This window comes from Dermacentor variabilis, chromosome 7, assembly GCF_050947875.1.
Source record: "Dermacentor variabilis isolate Ectoservices chromosome 7, ASM5094787v1, whole genome shotgun sequence".
Lineage (NCBI taxonomy): Eukaryota > Metazoa > Arthropoda > Arachnida > Ixodida > Ixodidae > Dermacentor > Dermacentor variabilis.
Window position 1 is genome coordinate 106950896 of NC_134574.1, and position 13558 is coordinate 106964453.

General features: G+C 47.8%; 1 protein-coding gene across 11 annotated transcripts in view; it reads right to left on the reverse strand.

The window, feature by feature from the left end:
- Snap25 (Synaptosomal-associated protein 25kDa) overlaps positions 1-13558 on the reverse strand; it is a 328534-nt gene that overhangs the window by 64452 nt on the left and 250524 nt on the right. For all 11 annotated transcript variants that reach the window (XM_075698959.1, XM_075698965.1, XM_075698961.1 and 8 more), the window contains one exon: positions 8056-8097. In XM_075698959.1, the coding sequence (XP_075555074.1) occupies positions 8056-8097 (42 nt within the window). The remainder of the gene's footprint in view (positions 1-8055; positions 8098-13558) is intronic.

A 13558-nucleotide genomic window follows, 5' to 3' on the forward strand; every position in this document is an offset into this window, starting at 1 on the left:
TCCGTATTTGTAAACAAACTACGTTGCAGCCTGAGTCGAGCGCAAGATTATAGGGGGGAACATTTCTCTCGCGGAAATAAACTAGGCGGTAGCTCTACGGCAAGGACTATCGCGCTGGCGTAGAGAGAGAGAGAAATCCTCAGCGTCGGATGCTTATTAAATATTCCGGAACCCGGATGAGAAATGCCCTGGAGCGTATACTGCACCTCACACTCGCACCGTCGAGCGAAAAGAATAATAATAATAAAAAAAAAAAAAGCAGCCAGCGGTCGCACTTTGTCGAGGACTGGAACGGCGCGACATTTGCATAGAGAGCTGGTTAGATACGTGGTTCCCTCAAGCCGGAGCGAGCGAGCTCTGGTGCATCACGCCGTTGCGTATACGCACGCATAAGCGCACAGGTGTGGCCTCGCCTCGCGCGCACCGACCACAAACATGCGAAGACGCGACATTCGAACAACTTTCCCGCGCTTCGGAGATGCCGCCGAAAGAAGCAAAACGGTCGGTTTCAATCAGTCGAGCCTCACCTTAGACCCGGACTTGGGTTTTGAAAATAAGTGCTGCTTATTTCTCTCTCTCTCTCTCTCTTCTCTCTATATCGAAGCACTGGAACAGCAAGCACCGCAAGTTACTGCTACGAATTTGCAAAATTACTGAACACGGGGGACTCCGAACTTCGCCTCGCCAAATCCGTCCTTGTGCAGCGAAGGCTAGGACTTGTGTCAGCCAATCAGCAATGAGAGTCGGCTTTGAGCCGCAAGAACGAAAGGCTCGATTTCTTTCTTTCTTTTTTTTTAGCATTACGACCGTACGAGGCAAGCAGACAATGGAGACGGGACACGCAGGGGGAACATTAACTGTTCTTGCTTTAGTTGAAATGCATAAATCATCCGGAAAAGGGAAGTGAACGCGCACGTATACGGACAACTTGCTGCGGGACGGAGTCGAACCTGCGTCTTCTACCTTACGCAGCGGTGCTTTACTACGAGGCTACCGCGCGGTTGTCTCATAACTTGAGTATTTGTGTGTACGTGTACGGGGTAGGCCTTCAAGCCTCAGCCAGAGCCACTGACGGCAATGGCGGCGGGTGCGTCACATCCTTAGAACCGCAGGCGCCGCGTAGTACTCAAACTGCTATTAAAGTACTAAAGATATACTCTGAGTTTCGTTATATTGCGTTTTAAGTTAGCTTCACTGTTTCAGCTCGCACGATGTTGCTGCACACGATCTGTTGCGAAACGTTCTCAGAAGAACTCTTGAAACATATGCGCTACTAACCATCGCTTTCGAATGGCCCATGGGCTTTTGTAGACAGCTTGCGACTTCCCGATGCAGCCGTAAGGGTGTAACAACACTGCCAGGCAACTATTTGCCTACAAAATCTTACACGTCCTTCAAGCGAGTCCCACGATCAAAGCAAAAATTGTTGCGCCGGCGCTTTCGAAACATTATACTGCTTCCTCCAAATGCGACGTGCTTTCTAAACAACCTCACCATATGAGAGGCAGATAAATTCAGACGTCGCAAGTAACCTACCACCAATACCAGGCCCATTGCAGACCGCTCTATGTAGTAGATCAAGTAAATGAAACTAGCCTGGACGAAATTTGGCCATACGTTTCCCCCTCAAGAGGTTGTTTGAAGGAAATAAGAATACGGAAAGAACGTATGCAGCACAACCTTTTTTTACAAAGCGAGGTTATGACCAGAACGACGTTTGGCACATTCGCCAAATCGAATATGCTAAAGAAAACGCGATTCGAGGCAGGAATGTGAGAGCCGTTGCCATCGTGGACGCATAAATCTGACCCGACAGCCTGTCGAGTTGAATGGAGTTACGCTCGCTCGTTGGCGCAGTCCCAAAAGTGTCACTTCAACTGAGTTTTCCGCCCGAAAGGGAGGGGGGCGGGGGGCTATGCCTCGAAATGCCTCCCGTGGAATTTCGCCGGCGCGAAGCAGGGAGTCTGCAAAACAAATCCACTAAATTGACTAGGCCCAGAATAAAAACGACATAAAATGAAAGAGGAATAAATGCGCGTCCAAGTCGAAGACACAAGCTTAAGTTTGAAACGCGTATGACTTAGGAAACACACAGAGAAGAAAAGGAAGACAAAGCAGACGAGAGCGAGCACTTGCAGACGACAATCAAAATAGCAGATGATCAATCAACTTTTCTGCAGCACTCCACTCTTTTCAAGATGTTCCGTCTGCACTGAGCAAAAAAAAAAAAAAAGTGAAGGTAACGTGGTCGAGGAACGTAAAAACGAAAATAAATAAAGGGCTCGGGAAAAGCAGGCAACCAGGAGAAAAAAAGAAGGGAACGCAAGGACAGGAAAGAAACCTACAGGAAACAGAAATGCCTTGGATGCAGACGACGGAGCACCGAAACGCGGTCGTCTGTTGCGATCCGGCGACAAAGGAAACGACCGAGACCCGAGGAAAGGAGTGTGCGGGTAGTTTCCGAGATGGCGGTGACGAATGCGACCGGGAGCGGAAGCGGCAAGTAGTCCGTGCCAAACCTCGTGGAGGCTATTAGGAAAACCTGTCATTCGCCTGTGTGTATATACACACAGCTAGCTTTTCTTTTTGCCCTACGAGAAACACCGGCAGCCCACCACAGGCTCTGTCTTCTCCCTTCATCCAAGCGACGGTAATGGGCACTTAAAGCAGAGGCAAACCATTAAAGGAAGCACCGATGTCTGCAATAGGCGGCTGTCTTTCCTTTCGTACTGGGGATGAAAGAGCTTAAAACTAAATGTCGCATAAAGGGGACCGAACATAGAGAAAGTAAGCGCCTGCTGAGGCACCTGCGTCCGACGCCTTATTGAATTAAAACGGTTTAAACGGCGTCGGCGCACATTATTCGCTTTATTTTTTTTTTTTACGGTGTAATTGAGTTGCGCCTTCCGACCTCATTTCTCAGCCCGAAGTAAAATAACATAAATAAATAAAAACTCTAGAAACGAAGCGTTGCCGTTCTGAAGACCCGAGTCCCGTAGTGCTAGGAAATGGATACCGCACGCGAAACAAAAACGCACGCGGGATAAATTTCGGCGCGGCGGTCATCTGCGCGAAGCGGCCGCGCAAATGGGAGAAAACTCTCGAAACGGTCGCCGTTGACGAAGCCGAATATGAGGCAATTTAAATGCTAACGACACTCCATGCAGACAGACAGACGGCCTTATAAGCACGCGCGATTGATGCTCACAATGAAGAGCGGGTATACACAATCCGAGAAATCGTTAGCGGCCAAGTGCGCACGAATTGCCAAATGCGAGCGTATCGCATCTTCACGGGTTACAGTCGCGGCGTGTATGATTGTGCGTTGCGATGGAACGGTACGTAATAACGATTATAAATGAAAATTTTGAAAACGCGTTACAGAAGTCTGAAGATAGATATTATCGGACCTATATAATATGTAAAACATAATACGCGCTAACCGGGAATGATAAGAAGAACTGCGAACGACGACAAACCACGGCCGTCAAATACGTTGCGCTTGCCTCGACAGCATTCAGTCGAATGGCGTCAATGAATTCTAAATAATACTAGTACGTGCGCTTATTAACGAACGTTAACGAACCTGGGTTGCTATGGGAGTGCGAGCAAACGCTTAGACGCTATCTCTACTGTAGCTGCCGACTAAACCAATGCTGGGCGCAATGGGGAAACAAAAAACGCAATAACGATAGCAAGAAATAAAAAGAACGAAAGCCATACAGGAATTCTTTTTCATCTATTTTGATAAACCGTATCTTGTAAAAAAAAATAATTAAATGAAGAAATTAAAAAAATAAGCTAATCCTCTTTTGACCTTTTCTTTTCAACATACGCATTTCAAAACACACGCTGTGGACGGCATTAAAATCTGGCCGCGATATGCTACGCGCATCTTCATGGCCTCCTTACGACGCCATCGAACGCTCAGACGTGACCTTGCATGTCTCTTGGACGGCGGCGGTTAGACTTTTGCCATCCCACTGCCCTTCACGGTCAAAGAGACTTCCACGAACTCGTCGATAACGGCGAATGAAACGGTATTCAAATTCGGGCGGGCATCAAAAGAAAGCCTCCTTTAAACGGAGTCAGCCTACATCGGCGTAGGCTTGCGACCGAGTTCACTGAACTACTCGCTGCTGCGTCGTCTGCTTCGGAAACAGCGTCGCAAAATAAAATGCGAGGCGATGTCGCTAACAGGATCAAGATAGGTTTTTTTTTTCTATCTTTTCCTTCTAGCGGAGGGCAAAAGCTGATGCGGCGTAACCCTTTCTTCTTGACCTGTTGCCGTCACCGCAAAGCCTGGCTCAGGTGGTTACTGACCGGGCACTATTTGCTGAACGTGCGGCAACGTGTGCAGTGCGGCATATACAAGGCGCAGAACAGAAAGGGAAAGCAACAGGGTCGTTTCCTGGGAACGCCAGGCTCTTCGTGACGCAAAGAGCTACGATATAAAAACTTATTTGCTTTAGGCTATTCCGTGAATAATTTTTTGCATGGACACTGCACGCACATGAGACACAGATAAGGTTATTACGCGAGCACTGTCTATCCCACCATAGTATATTAACTTTTAATAACCGCTTTCTCTGAAAAAGTGACTTGGTGACGTAACCTTTTGGACTGCAGGGGCACATACAGATCTCCTAATTCACGTAGTAACAAGACATCAGTGACCGCAGTGACAAGAGAAGTATTTTTTGATGTTACTAGCGCTGTTAAGCGGTACATATGCAGTAGACAGAGTCCAAATAATTCACCTAAAACACACACGCACACAGAAAAAAGAAAGGTGGCGAAACTTATTTTCCCGAACCTTCTGTTCCTTTTTTACGAGTGCATGACCCGCGTGTTCGGTCCAAACATATTGCGACATGCGTTAGGGAATAGCGCCAACTATAGATGGATGCGACACTCGCGGTGTCCTCGTCACAGACAAATGACTCATCATCCGGGTCTAGACGGGCGAGCCCCACGTTTCGTCACTAGGTGCACAGGGCAACCTCGGGCTCATTGGACCCGTTAGCGGCCACGGCTTAAAACACACGCTCGGCTAAGGTATGCAACGCATCGCGTGCACATCTAGGAGAAATAACCTCGCTGGTGTCCGAGCGCTCAAAGAAAGCTTAAAACTGGCGTGGAATCCCGCAGGCTAATGTCACTGACAGAAGGCTACATCAAGCGTCGCACAAGGCACACAAAGGCACGCTTTCACTTTGTACCCTCGGACTTCGCACCTTGTATTTGCAGCAGCTAGTTACTGTGCTTATACCTCATGCCCTATTGTTCGCAATCGTAGAGTTAACAGCGCAAAACGTAGACGGGACATGAGACGAGAAGACGACACCCCAAGCGTTTTGCGCTGCTAACACCGGGATGGAGAACCAACAAGCCCAAGCTGCTATTCTAATGTTCTCAATATTACGCCACACTCTGTGTAAAGACGGCGGCATCTATGCATAAGAAATACTAAGTTCGCGCCATCAAGTACAAGAAATGGTGAAGTTATGTTGGCTTCAATGTTGCTGAGGCGTTCCCCTAGAAGTGGACGAATCTGCACAATCTGTGAGGCGTGTTCGGGTATACTTAACCCGAACACGCCTTAACAGCCCTTTTGTTTCTGCTGCGGAGGCTGGTGAAGAGTTCAATTCAAATTCGTTATTTCTGCACTTCGTATACGAGAAAGGCAGGGAAACACGACAGAAGGCTTTCTCAATCGATAGCTTGACGGGATCCCGGTAAACTTAGTTTTCATTGTGTTGAATGGAATGTGCCAGCTTAAATGTGCCTTCCTTCCAACGCATTCAACGTTTGCTCCCTTGCAACCAGTGTTTGTTGATGCTATGCCGTTATACATGTGTTTTCGTTGGTCAGATTAAGTCTGACGGCGGCTGCACGCGTCCTTGAAGTCACAAACATTTGCGAAGGCTTTTCGCACCCACTGCTTCAGACTCAAACTCGAAGGGGTGTGCCAATCGAATAATGCCGGAAGCGAATCGAGTATGTTTCGAATAGTTTCTGAATAATGAACAGCCGCCTTTACTGTTATTGTGAAGCAATCTTCAGGTTTTCGTATGTTGACAAGGTTGCCAAGTTTCTGTCATTATACGGCAATTTATAAAGAGTTGCTAATTAAAAGCACTAATGGAGCATTACGAGCAAATTAGGAGTTCGTTCCTATCCTCAGGACTCATTGGCGAGTACGAACGACAGAGGGCTACAAATTTGCCTCCCTGGTTGACTTAGCGTGTTCCACAACCACACTGCGCATTTTATGCGCACCACAGTCACCAGGAAAAAAATTATCGTAACTTCGATTCAATCTTGTACTTGATCGCGCACAGCTGGCGATTATTTAATATAAGCTGGCGTTCCGAAATGTTTTGAAACTATTCGTATTTCCGAACAGTGACCAGTCGATTCGGAGACAGAACCAAGAAAAAAAAAAGCAATATTCGGTTCGTTATTCGAAAGGTTCGAATATTCGCATACACCTATGTGTGGATTTTGCTTCCGTTAGACGTCGCTGTTAGACCTCTAGCGAGTCGGGTAAATCCTGTCCAAGGAAGGCGGGACACAGTCCTTCGCATTTTGACACTACAACTTAGCCTGCCGGCATAAACAACGCCTGAGTAGAACGCAGACATTATTTTATATCAAGCTGCGTCGAAAGCTGGCAAGGCCCGGATGACGTTAATCCGTTCCCAGTCACGAGTTCGTAGATCTGTCACGTGCTTGAATGTCACTTAAACCGAGAGACTTAAACAAGAAAGGAAAGTGGGTGGGTGGGTGGGGGGGAGGGGACTTCATGCAGGCCCTCACAGTAAGCTACACATCACTGCACTTGCCAGGGAATTTCAGGTCGTTCTGTACACGTTTACTTGTGCAAAAGCGCTGCGCAAAGGAGAGTAACGAATTAAACTTTGACGAAGACCGCTCAATTAAAGTGACATCCAACAGGCCACGTGCGACAGCGGCATATGCCTAAGCGGATCCAAGGACGCGCTTGGAAGTTCGAGTCCTGTCACGTGGCGCGCAGTTAACGAGGCTTCCATGACGAGCAATCGGGAAAATGGACCACAGGCGAGCATTATAGAGAGCCCCTCTGAACACAACTAGCGTTTCCCGATTTCTCCCTTGCTTCGCTGGCAGCAACGCCTCGCAATCCTCCCTCCCTACATCTACGGACGCTGCCCGGTGATCGATACGTCGACCGATACGAGACCAATACGCGGTAAGTACGCTCTTAGGTTTCCGGTGTGGGGTGCTGAGACTGCGGTATTTCGCGAGCGAAAATAGTGTCAACGGAGCCGAGGCCGGGAAACATTACCCACGGCGCTGCCGAAGTTAGTCGCGCGGGCCTCTATATACGCCTTTCCAGGAGGCACAGGAACAACCTAAAATTGAGCTAAGACTCCACGAACACACAAATAAGCGATGACGGTAGGAAACGCTGAGGCACGAAAAGCAGCTCATCGCGCAAGAACGACCCTCCCGCTATGATGTTCCCGATTATTGGTCTCCTCTTTCGTAGCCAGAAAAAAGCGCTGGAGAGATTACCAACGCCTACTACCCACTGCCCCCCCCCCCTCCCCGGCGGCCCACCATCCCCAATTTTTTTTTCTTCCTTTAACGCTATAGTAGCCAGCTAGTCCCAATATGATGTTCCCGATTATTGGTTTTCTCCTTCGTAGCCAGAAAAACGAGCTGGAGAGATTAGCAGCACCTACTACCCGCCTGCCCTCTCCCTCCCCGCTCCGCGTCCCTCCATGCCTAATTTTTTTTATTCTTTCGACGCTGTAGCAGCCAGCTAGTAGCCAAGGAGCCTAAGCTGCAAACAGCTACGCAAGCGCGATTATCGCAGCGGGTCACCTGACGTACCGCCCCGGCTTAGTTTCTAGGCCTCAATTTCGGCAGCTTGAGAGGGGTTACAGTGTGCCTTGTGGAGAGCCTGAAAACTGCACGCCACAGGTCACGCGTTCAAACGAGTGCGCGGAAAGCACAAAACGGCAGTCAAAGCACGACAGAGACAAGGATCAGGAAAGAGACGCTCACCTCTTCGCATAGTGATATCATGTTCCTCGTCCTCTCCAACGACTGCAAGAAAGAAGGAAAAAAGAAAATAGTTAGAAATTGAAGGCCAGAAATCGCTCAGCAAAGACAGAACGAAAAAAAATGTGCGCAGTTAAGCAACACACGAAAACGGCGCACCATCCTTGTCCACGCCGAAAAATGATAAAATTTGGCAAAAATGAAAAATGTGTTTTTACTCAACAAGTTCACAGCTTTGATAAATATAAGATTTATTACGTTAGTACGTTGTGAACAAGCAACATGCTCTACATTCTTAATTCATTTCCACATAACTTCATTTTTTCTTCTTTTTTTTTTTTTGCATATCCGTTCCACTCAGGTAACCTATGTGGAGCGGACTGCGAAAATGAAGACTATAGCCGTAGCAAGAATTATCTGAGCCCAAGACAAATTAAAATGTTCACGCAGCTTTATTGGTCAGATGTTGAAGTAACGGCAGCCGAGGTTTCGGTCGTCGTTATACATTGGCTTCGAAATGGATGGCGCTGCAGCTGGTAGCTACGCGTAATTGTGCCATCCTGTGTAGTATACGACACAGGCTTCACACACACACACACACACTATATATATATATATATATATATATATATATATATATATATATATATATATATGTATATATATGTAGAGCCGGAGGAAGGCAAGACACGCGTGACGTTTGTTTCAACGGTACCGCCACAACAATGCCGCGGAAGGAAAGTAGATACGCAAGCGCTTGTAACGCCGATAAAATGGACGGTGCGAACGTAGACATGGCCGACGCGGGTCGTACGGCGACAAATCTTTGAGAACTTTTATTACATACCCGACAGTCTACTGATCTTAAAAAATGGTGCCTACTGATAACGAATCTACTCAAAACGCATATCCAAGTGATGAGACGTATAAGCTTTTGCGTAAATTCAAACAATTTCGCAACCCGAGTTTTTGCACAGGCAGAACAAGAATGTACAGAACCCTAGCCGTGAACAGCTTCGCTGTAAACTCAGGCTGTGAAAAATCGGTCGAAGTTATGCACCCGTCGTGTATTGAAATCCGCTTTGCCCTAGACTTTAAATCGGCTTTGCTCCAAACCGGACTCAAATGAAATATCTTGAACTACTGATCTCTTTACGACGATCGTAAGCGAGGTCTAAACAATAGGGCAATTTACGGTGAAATCATGCAAAGTTTACAGGTACGCAGATCACTTCGCAGACATGCAAGCGGACCTCCTCTAGCATCAGTAGCGCTTGAGAGCTCGATCAGGGCATCAGGGCATAAGACAAATCGAGCTCCTGACCCTCTGCAGTTTCACAGCACCCGAAATTGCACGGCAAAGACGCGACAAAGCGATTAACCAGCAACGCTCGTGTTGATAGCGGCTTGAATTATTTACTTCAACAAAGGCCGAACACATGGATAATGTTGAGAGCGCGGGCACCCGCGCGCGAACAAACACTAACACACACAGACAGACAAAGCGCGCTTCTCTTTTGCATCGTTTAGTCCAATCGGCGATAGTCTGACAAACGATAAAGGGGAAATGGAGGAATAAACGCTGTTTCGTGACCAACAGGAAAGCCAGCAGCGCGAAGGCGTACACGCTTTGGGAACACAGTTGTGACACAGAATTTCCCGCTAGAGTTTGAGGCTCTTGAATGAAAACTATGTCAAACGAATATTTGTTTCCTCCCTTTTATTTTCCTGAAAATGCGACAGCGTCGCCCGGAGATTTCGAGAGAAAACATTGAACGAGCCGGGATTTTTCGCACACAATGCTCGAGTCACAAGTTTCTGTCCGGCCACTGAGGTATGCAGCGGCGGGTTGTTAATGAATGAATGAATGAATGAATGAATGAATGAATGAATGAATGAATGAATGAATGAATGATATTTTGTAGGGTTGGAGGAAAAGAAAGCATCTCTCTCTGCTGACAAATGGGAAGCACGGTCATTCCCAGGCGAGAGCACGGGTTTTCCCAGGCGGTCTCGTTGCTGAGTATTTACATATACTGACCAAGCAAAGCTTGCCGCTACGTTTCGACGACCTTTAGGGAATCGGCGCAATCCAGCGTCACATGCCCGAATGCGGCAAGCCACCCCCCCCCCCCAAAAAAAAAAAAAAGAAAGAAATTTATCCGGTGGAGAACGGACACGGCAACCGACAAGGGAGCCCGAACGCATATAAAACGGCCAACACCATTCCCGGGGAATAACGAATTATCGACCACCGTCGGACGTAGGAGGCGGTCCAAGTTTACCTAGACCTGCGATCTCACAGCGCTAGCTGAACCGTTTCCTTAAGGACTGCGAGCTGTGGCGGGCACAACAGTGAAAGTACGCCATTGCGCTAACAACGCGGGATCTCGTGCTACCATCGGTCGCGTTCCCACCGGGAAAAAAAAAGAAAAGAACACAGCTCGCCGATTCGAGACACAATCGAACGACAGCGGAACAAGGGCTCGCCTCGGGCAGGCCTGGTATCCCTGATCCAGGCCTGCTCACCACCTGGTCCCCCGAACCCTTCTTTCATTCGGTTTGCGAGACCGAGAAACGCGTTGAGAAAGATGGCGGCTGCGAAGCGGAGCAGACGAGAAGGAGCAGACGGGACACGCTCGGAAAGGAGCACCGTTCATTAAGGGGGCTTAATTAAAAGCAGGCGCGACGTACGCCGAAGGATCCGACGCGTGAGCCCCAGATATGCGCCTGTACAAGGCTTTGAACAGGCCGGCTCGGACGCTCCCGAGTGTGATGACGCCTGGGAAACGGCGACAGATAGGGACGAAGAAAAGAGGACGCTGCCAAGCTGCGGCGCTATACGGGAGGGAAAAAAATTGCAACGCGCTCTTCCTTGAGCGCACGTGAGCGTATACAGTGAAGCCGCTGAATGCACACACGCTAGAATGCTCGTCGGCCGGCATGAATGTGTGCACGGAGCCAAGGTACAGCAAAGCGATGGCTTTCATACAAAAAAAAAAGAAGAGAAATTACAAAACGGGGACTCTGACGCTACATGGACGAAGGCAGCTGCAAGCGAGGCGGTTCAGACAGAATGAGAACGGTGTACATGGATTTGTCTAAGCTCCGTTCTTCTGGCTTTAAACGGCATTGTTTGTTTGCTTTTTTCGTTGTTTTTTTTTTTGCAAAACAATTAATGCTTCTCCACGAGATATTGCACTTTAAGGCGACAAACTATAGAGGCGAACGGTTTGAGCTGTGTTAGTAAATCACCTTTCCACAACACCAAAACAAGCCTCTTCGCACCGCGACAAGACGCTTGGTAATCCGTAAAAGAGACACGATAACGAAAAGTATAGTGGCGACGGCGTCTCGAAATTCCCGCACCAGCTCGACGTGATGTCACGGTTTGGGCAGCGTCTGCTCGGGCCTACAGTTCAATCTTTATCGACAAAATAGGAAGAGTCAGAACGCAGAGCTCAGCAAGTTTCAAAACCTTTTACTGAAGCTACAACTACTACAGCGACCAAAAAGCAAGGGACTTTGCAATACGTGACAGCACACTGACGTTTCGGCCATCAAACTTCAGCACGAAATTTTTAAAAGTGAGCCTTCGACCGTCACTTTCTGTTCTATTGACCAAGCTATTACCGCGAAATCTACGACAGCAGATTTTTTTTGACAATGCTCTATCAATTCAAATTGATTCAGTGTTACGCTTCTAGCTCCCTATAAAAGCAACGATTCGCAAAGTGTGCATGAAACTATTGCCTTCGTACCTTCAGATGAAAAAAAGGAACATTTACAAAGGGTAATAACGCATAACGCGGCAAGAACATATGAAGCTACAAGCACGAACATTAGACCAACCGGTGTCGCATAATAGGTGATGCGCGCCCGCGGGGCGCTTCATTCCCCGCTGCTGCTAACTGCCGTCGCAAAAAGGCAGTGAAAGAAGGAATGCGTGCACAATGCACTCGTCACTGTTAATTGACGTAATTGAAATGTTCACTGACGTTGATTGTGTTGGCGAGAAAGGCGTCGTCCTGCATGCAATCATCAAGGTGATTGGACAGGCGGCACTTCAGAACTGCCCGCGGCACATACGATCCTCGCTCCGTGCGCGCTAGCGCCTAGTGGTTTAGCTCACGGCAGTTTCAAGCTTCACCAAAATAGAGGGACAGAAAAAAAAAACAGTTATATATTGGAGTCGGGAACCAGAACTCATCGCGAGGCACGTTCTGATGCCGTAATTTCGAGACAGAAATAAAATTCGCGTTATATTCGAGCAACTGGGGTAATATACTCATTGTTCCCATGGTACCTCAATGAATGGATAGATGGATGCTATAAGCGTCCCCTTTGAAACGGGGCAGTGTGCTGCGCCACGAAGCAGTTGTTTTGATTTTGCATAATGTCCTACCTATCTCTTCGCAAACCCGCACGCGCACGCACGCACGCACGCACACACACACACACACACACACACACACACACACACACACACACACACACACACACACACACACACACACACACACACACACACACACACACACACACACACACACACACACACACACACACACACACACACACACACACACACACACGCACGCACGCACGCACGCACACGCACGCATGCACGCACGCACGCACGCACGCACGCAAAAGCATTCTCAGCATCAAACTTCTGAACCACTGTTGGAGACTGCTTTTTTAGTGCCTCCCTGAAACCAAGGGCTTTAAGCAGGCCAGAGGAACCTGAACCGACAGCTGGGTAGACATCTTCACATTCTAATACATATTCCATCGTTACCTTAGCTTTACCACAGCAAGAACATGCTTCTTCCTTGGTGTACCTGGGTTTATAGCTACGCGTTCTAAGACATCCTGATCTCGCCTCGAAATGTGAGGAGATTTCCTTTGAGTTATGAATTATTTCTTTACTGATTTCATATTTTCCTCTTATCTAGTTACTCACAGCAGGTTTCTTTTCCACTGCTGCCACCCATGTGAGTCTCTCAGCCTCTCTGACTTTCCGCTTAAACGCCCTTCGTTGCCCTGTTGCTCACCATACCGCTCGCATGCTTGTTGGTAAGCTTCCTAGTTCTTTTCATCCACTGTGAAGCAATTTTTCTCCTGTAGAAATATTTGAAAGCTCTCGAAACCCATTTAATTTCTTCGGTATTCCTCAATCATTCTTCAAAATCAATATTACTCTGAGCTTCCCTCCCTTCAAAACTAGTCCAGCCCTATCATCCTGCGCAGCTTCATTTGTAGCCTTCCCCTGAGCGCTCAATGCGAGGCGTCCCACTGACCTTTGGTTAACATCGAGACCTGACTGTCTGTGCCTGACTTAAGCAAACAACCGCATTTTCAAATGTAACTCCTGGAACCATTCCACTTTTCCAAATACTCCGGAGTACCTCATACCTATTGTATTACCATAGCACTCTGTGTTTCATTATGGCCGCATTTTACGTCCCCACGGATGTTGTCTTTTTTTCCTGTGCTTCCAATA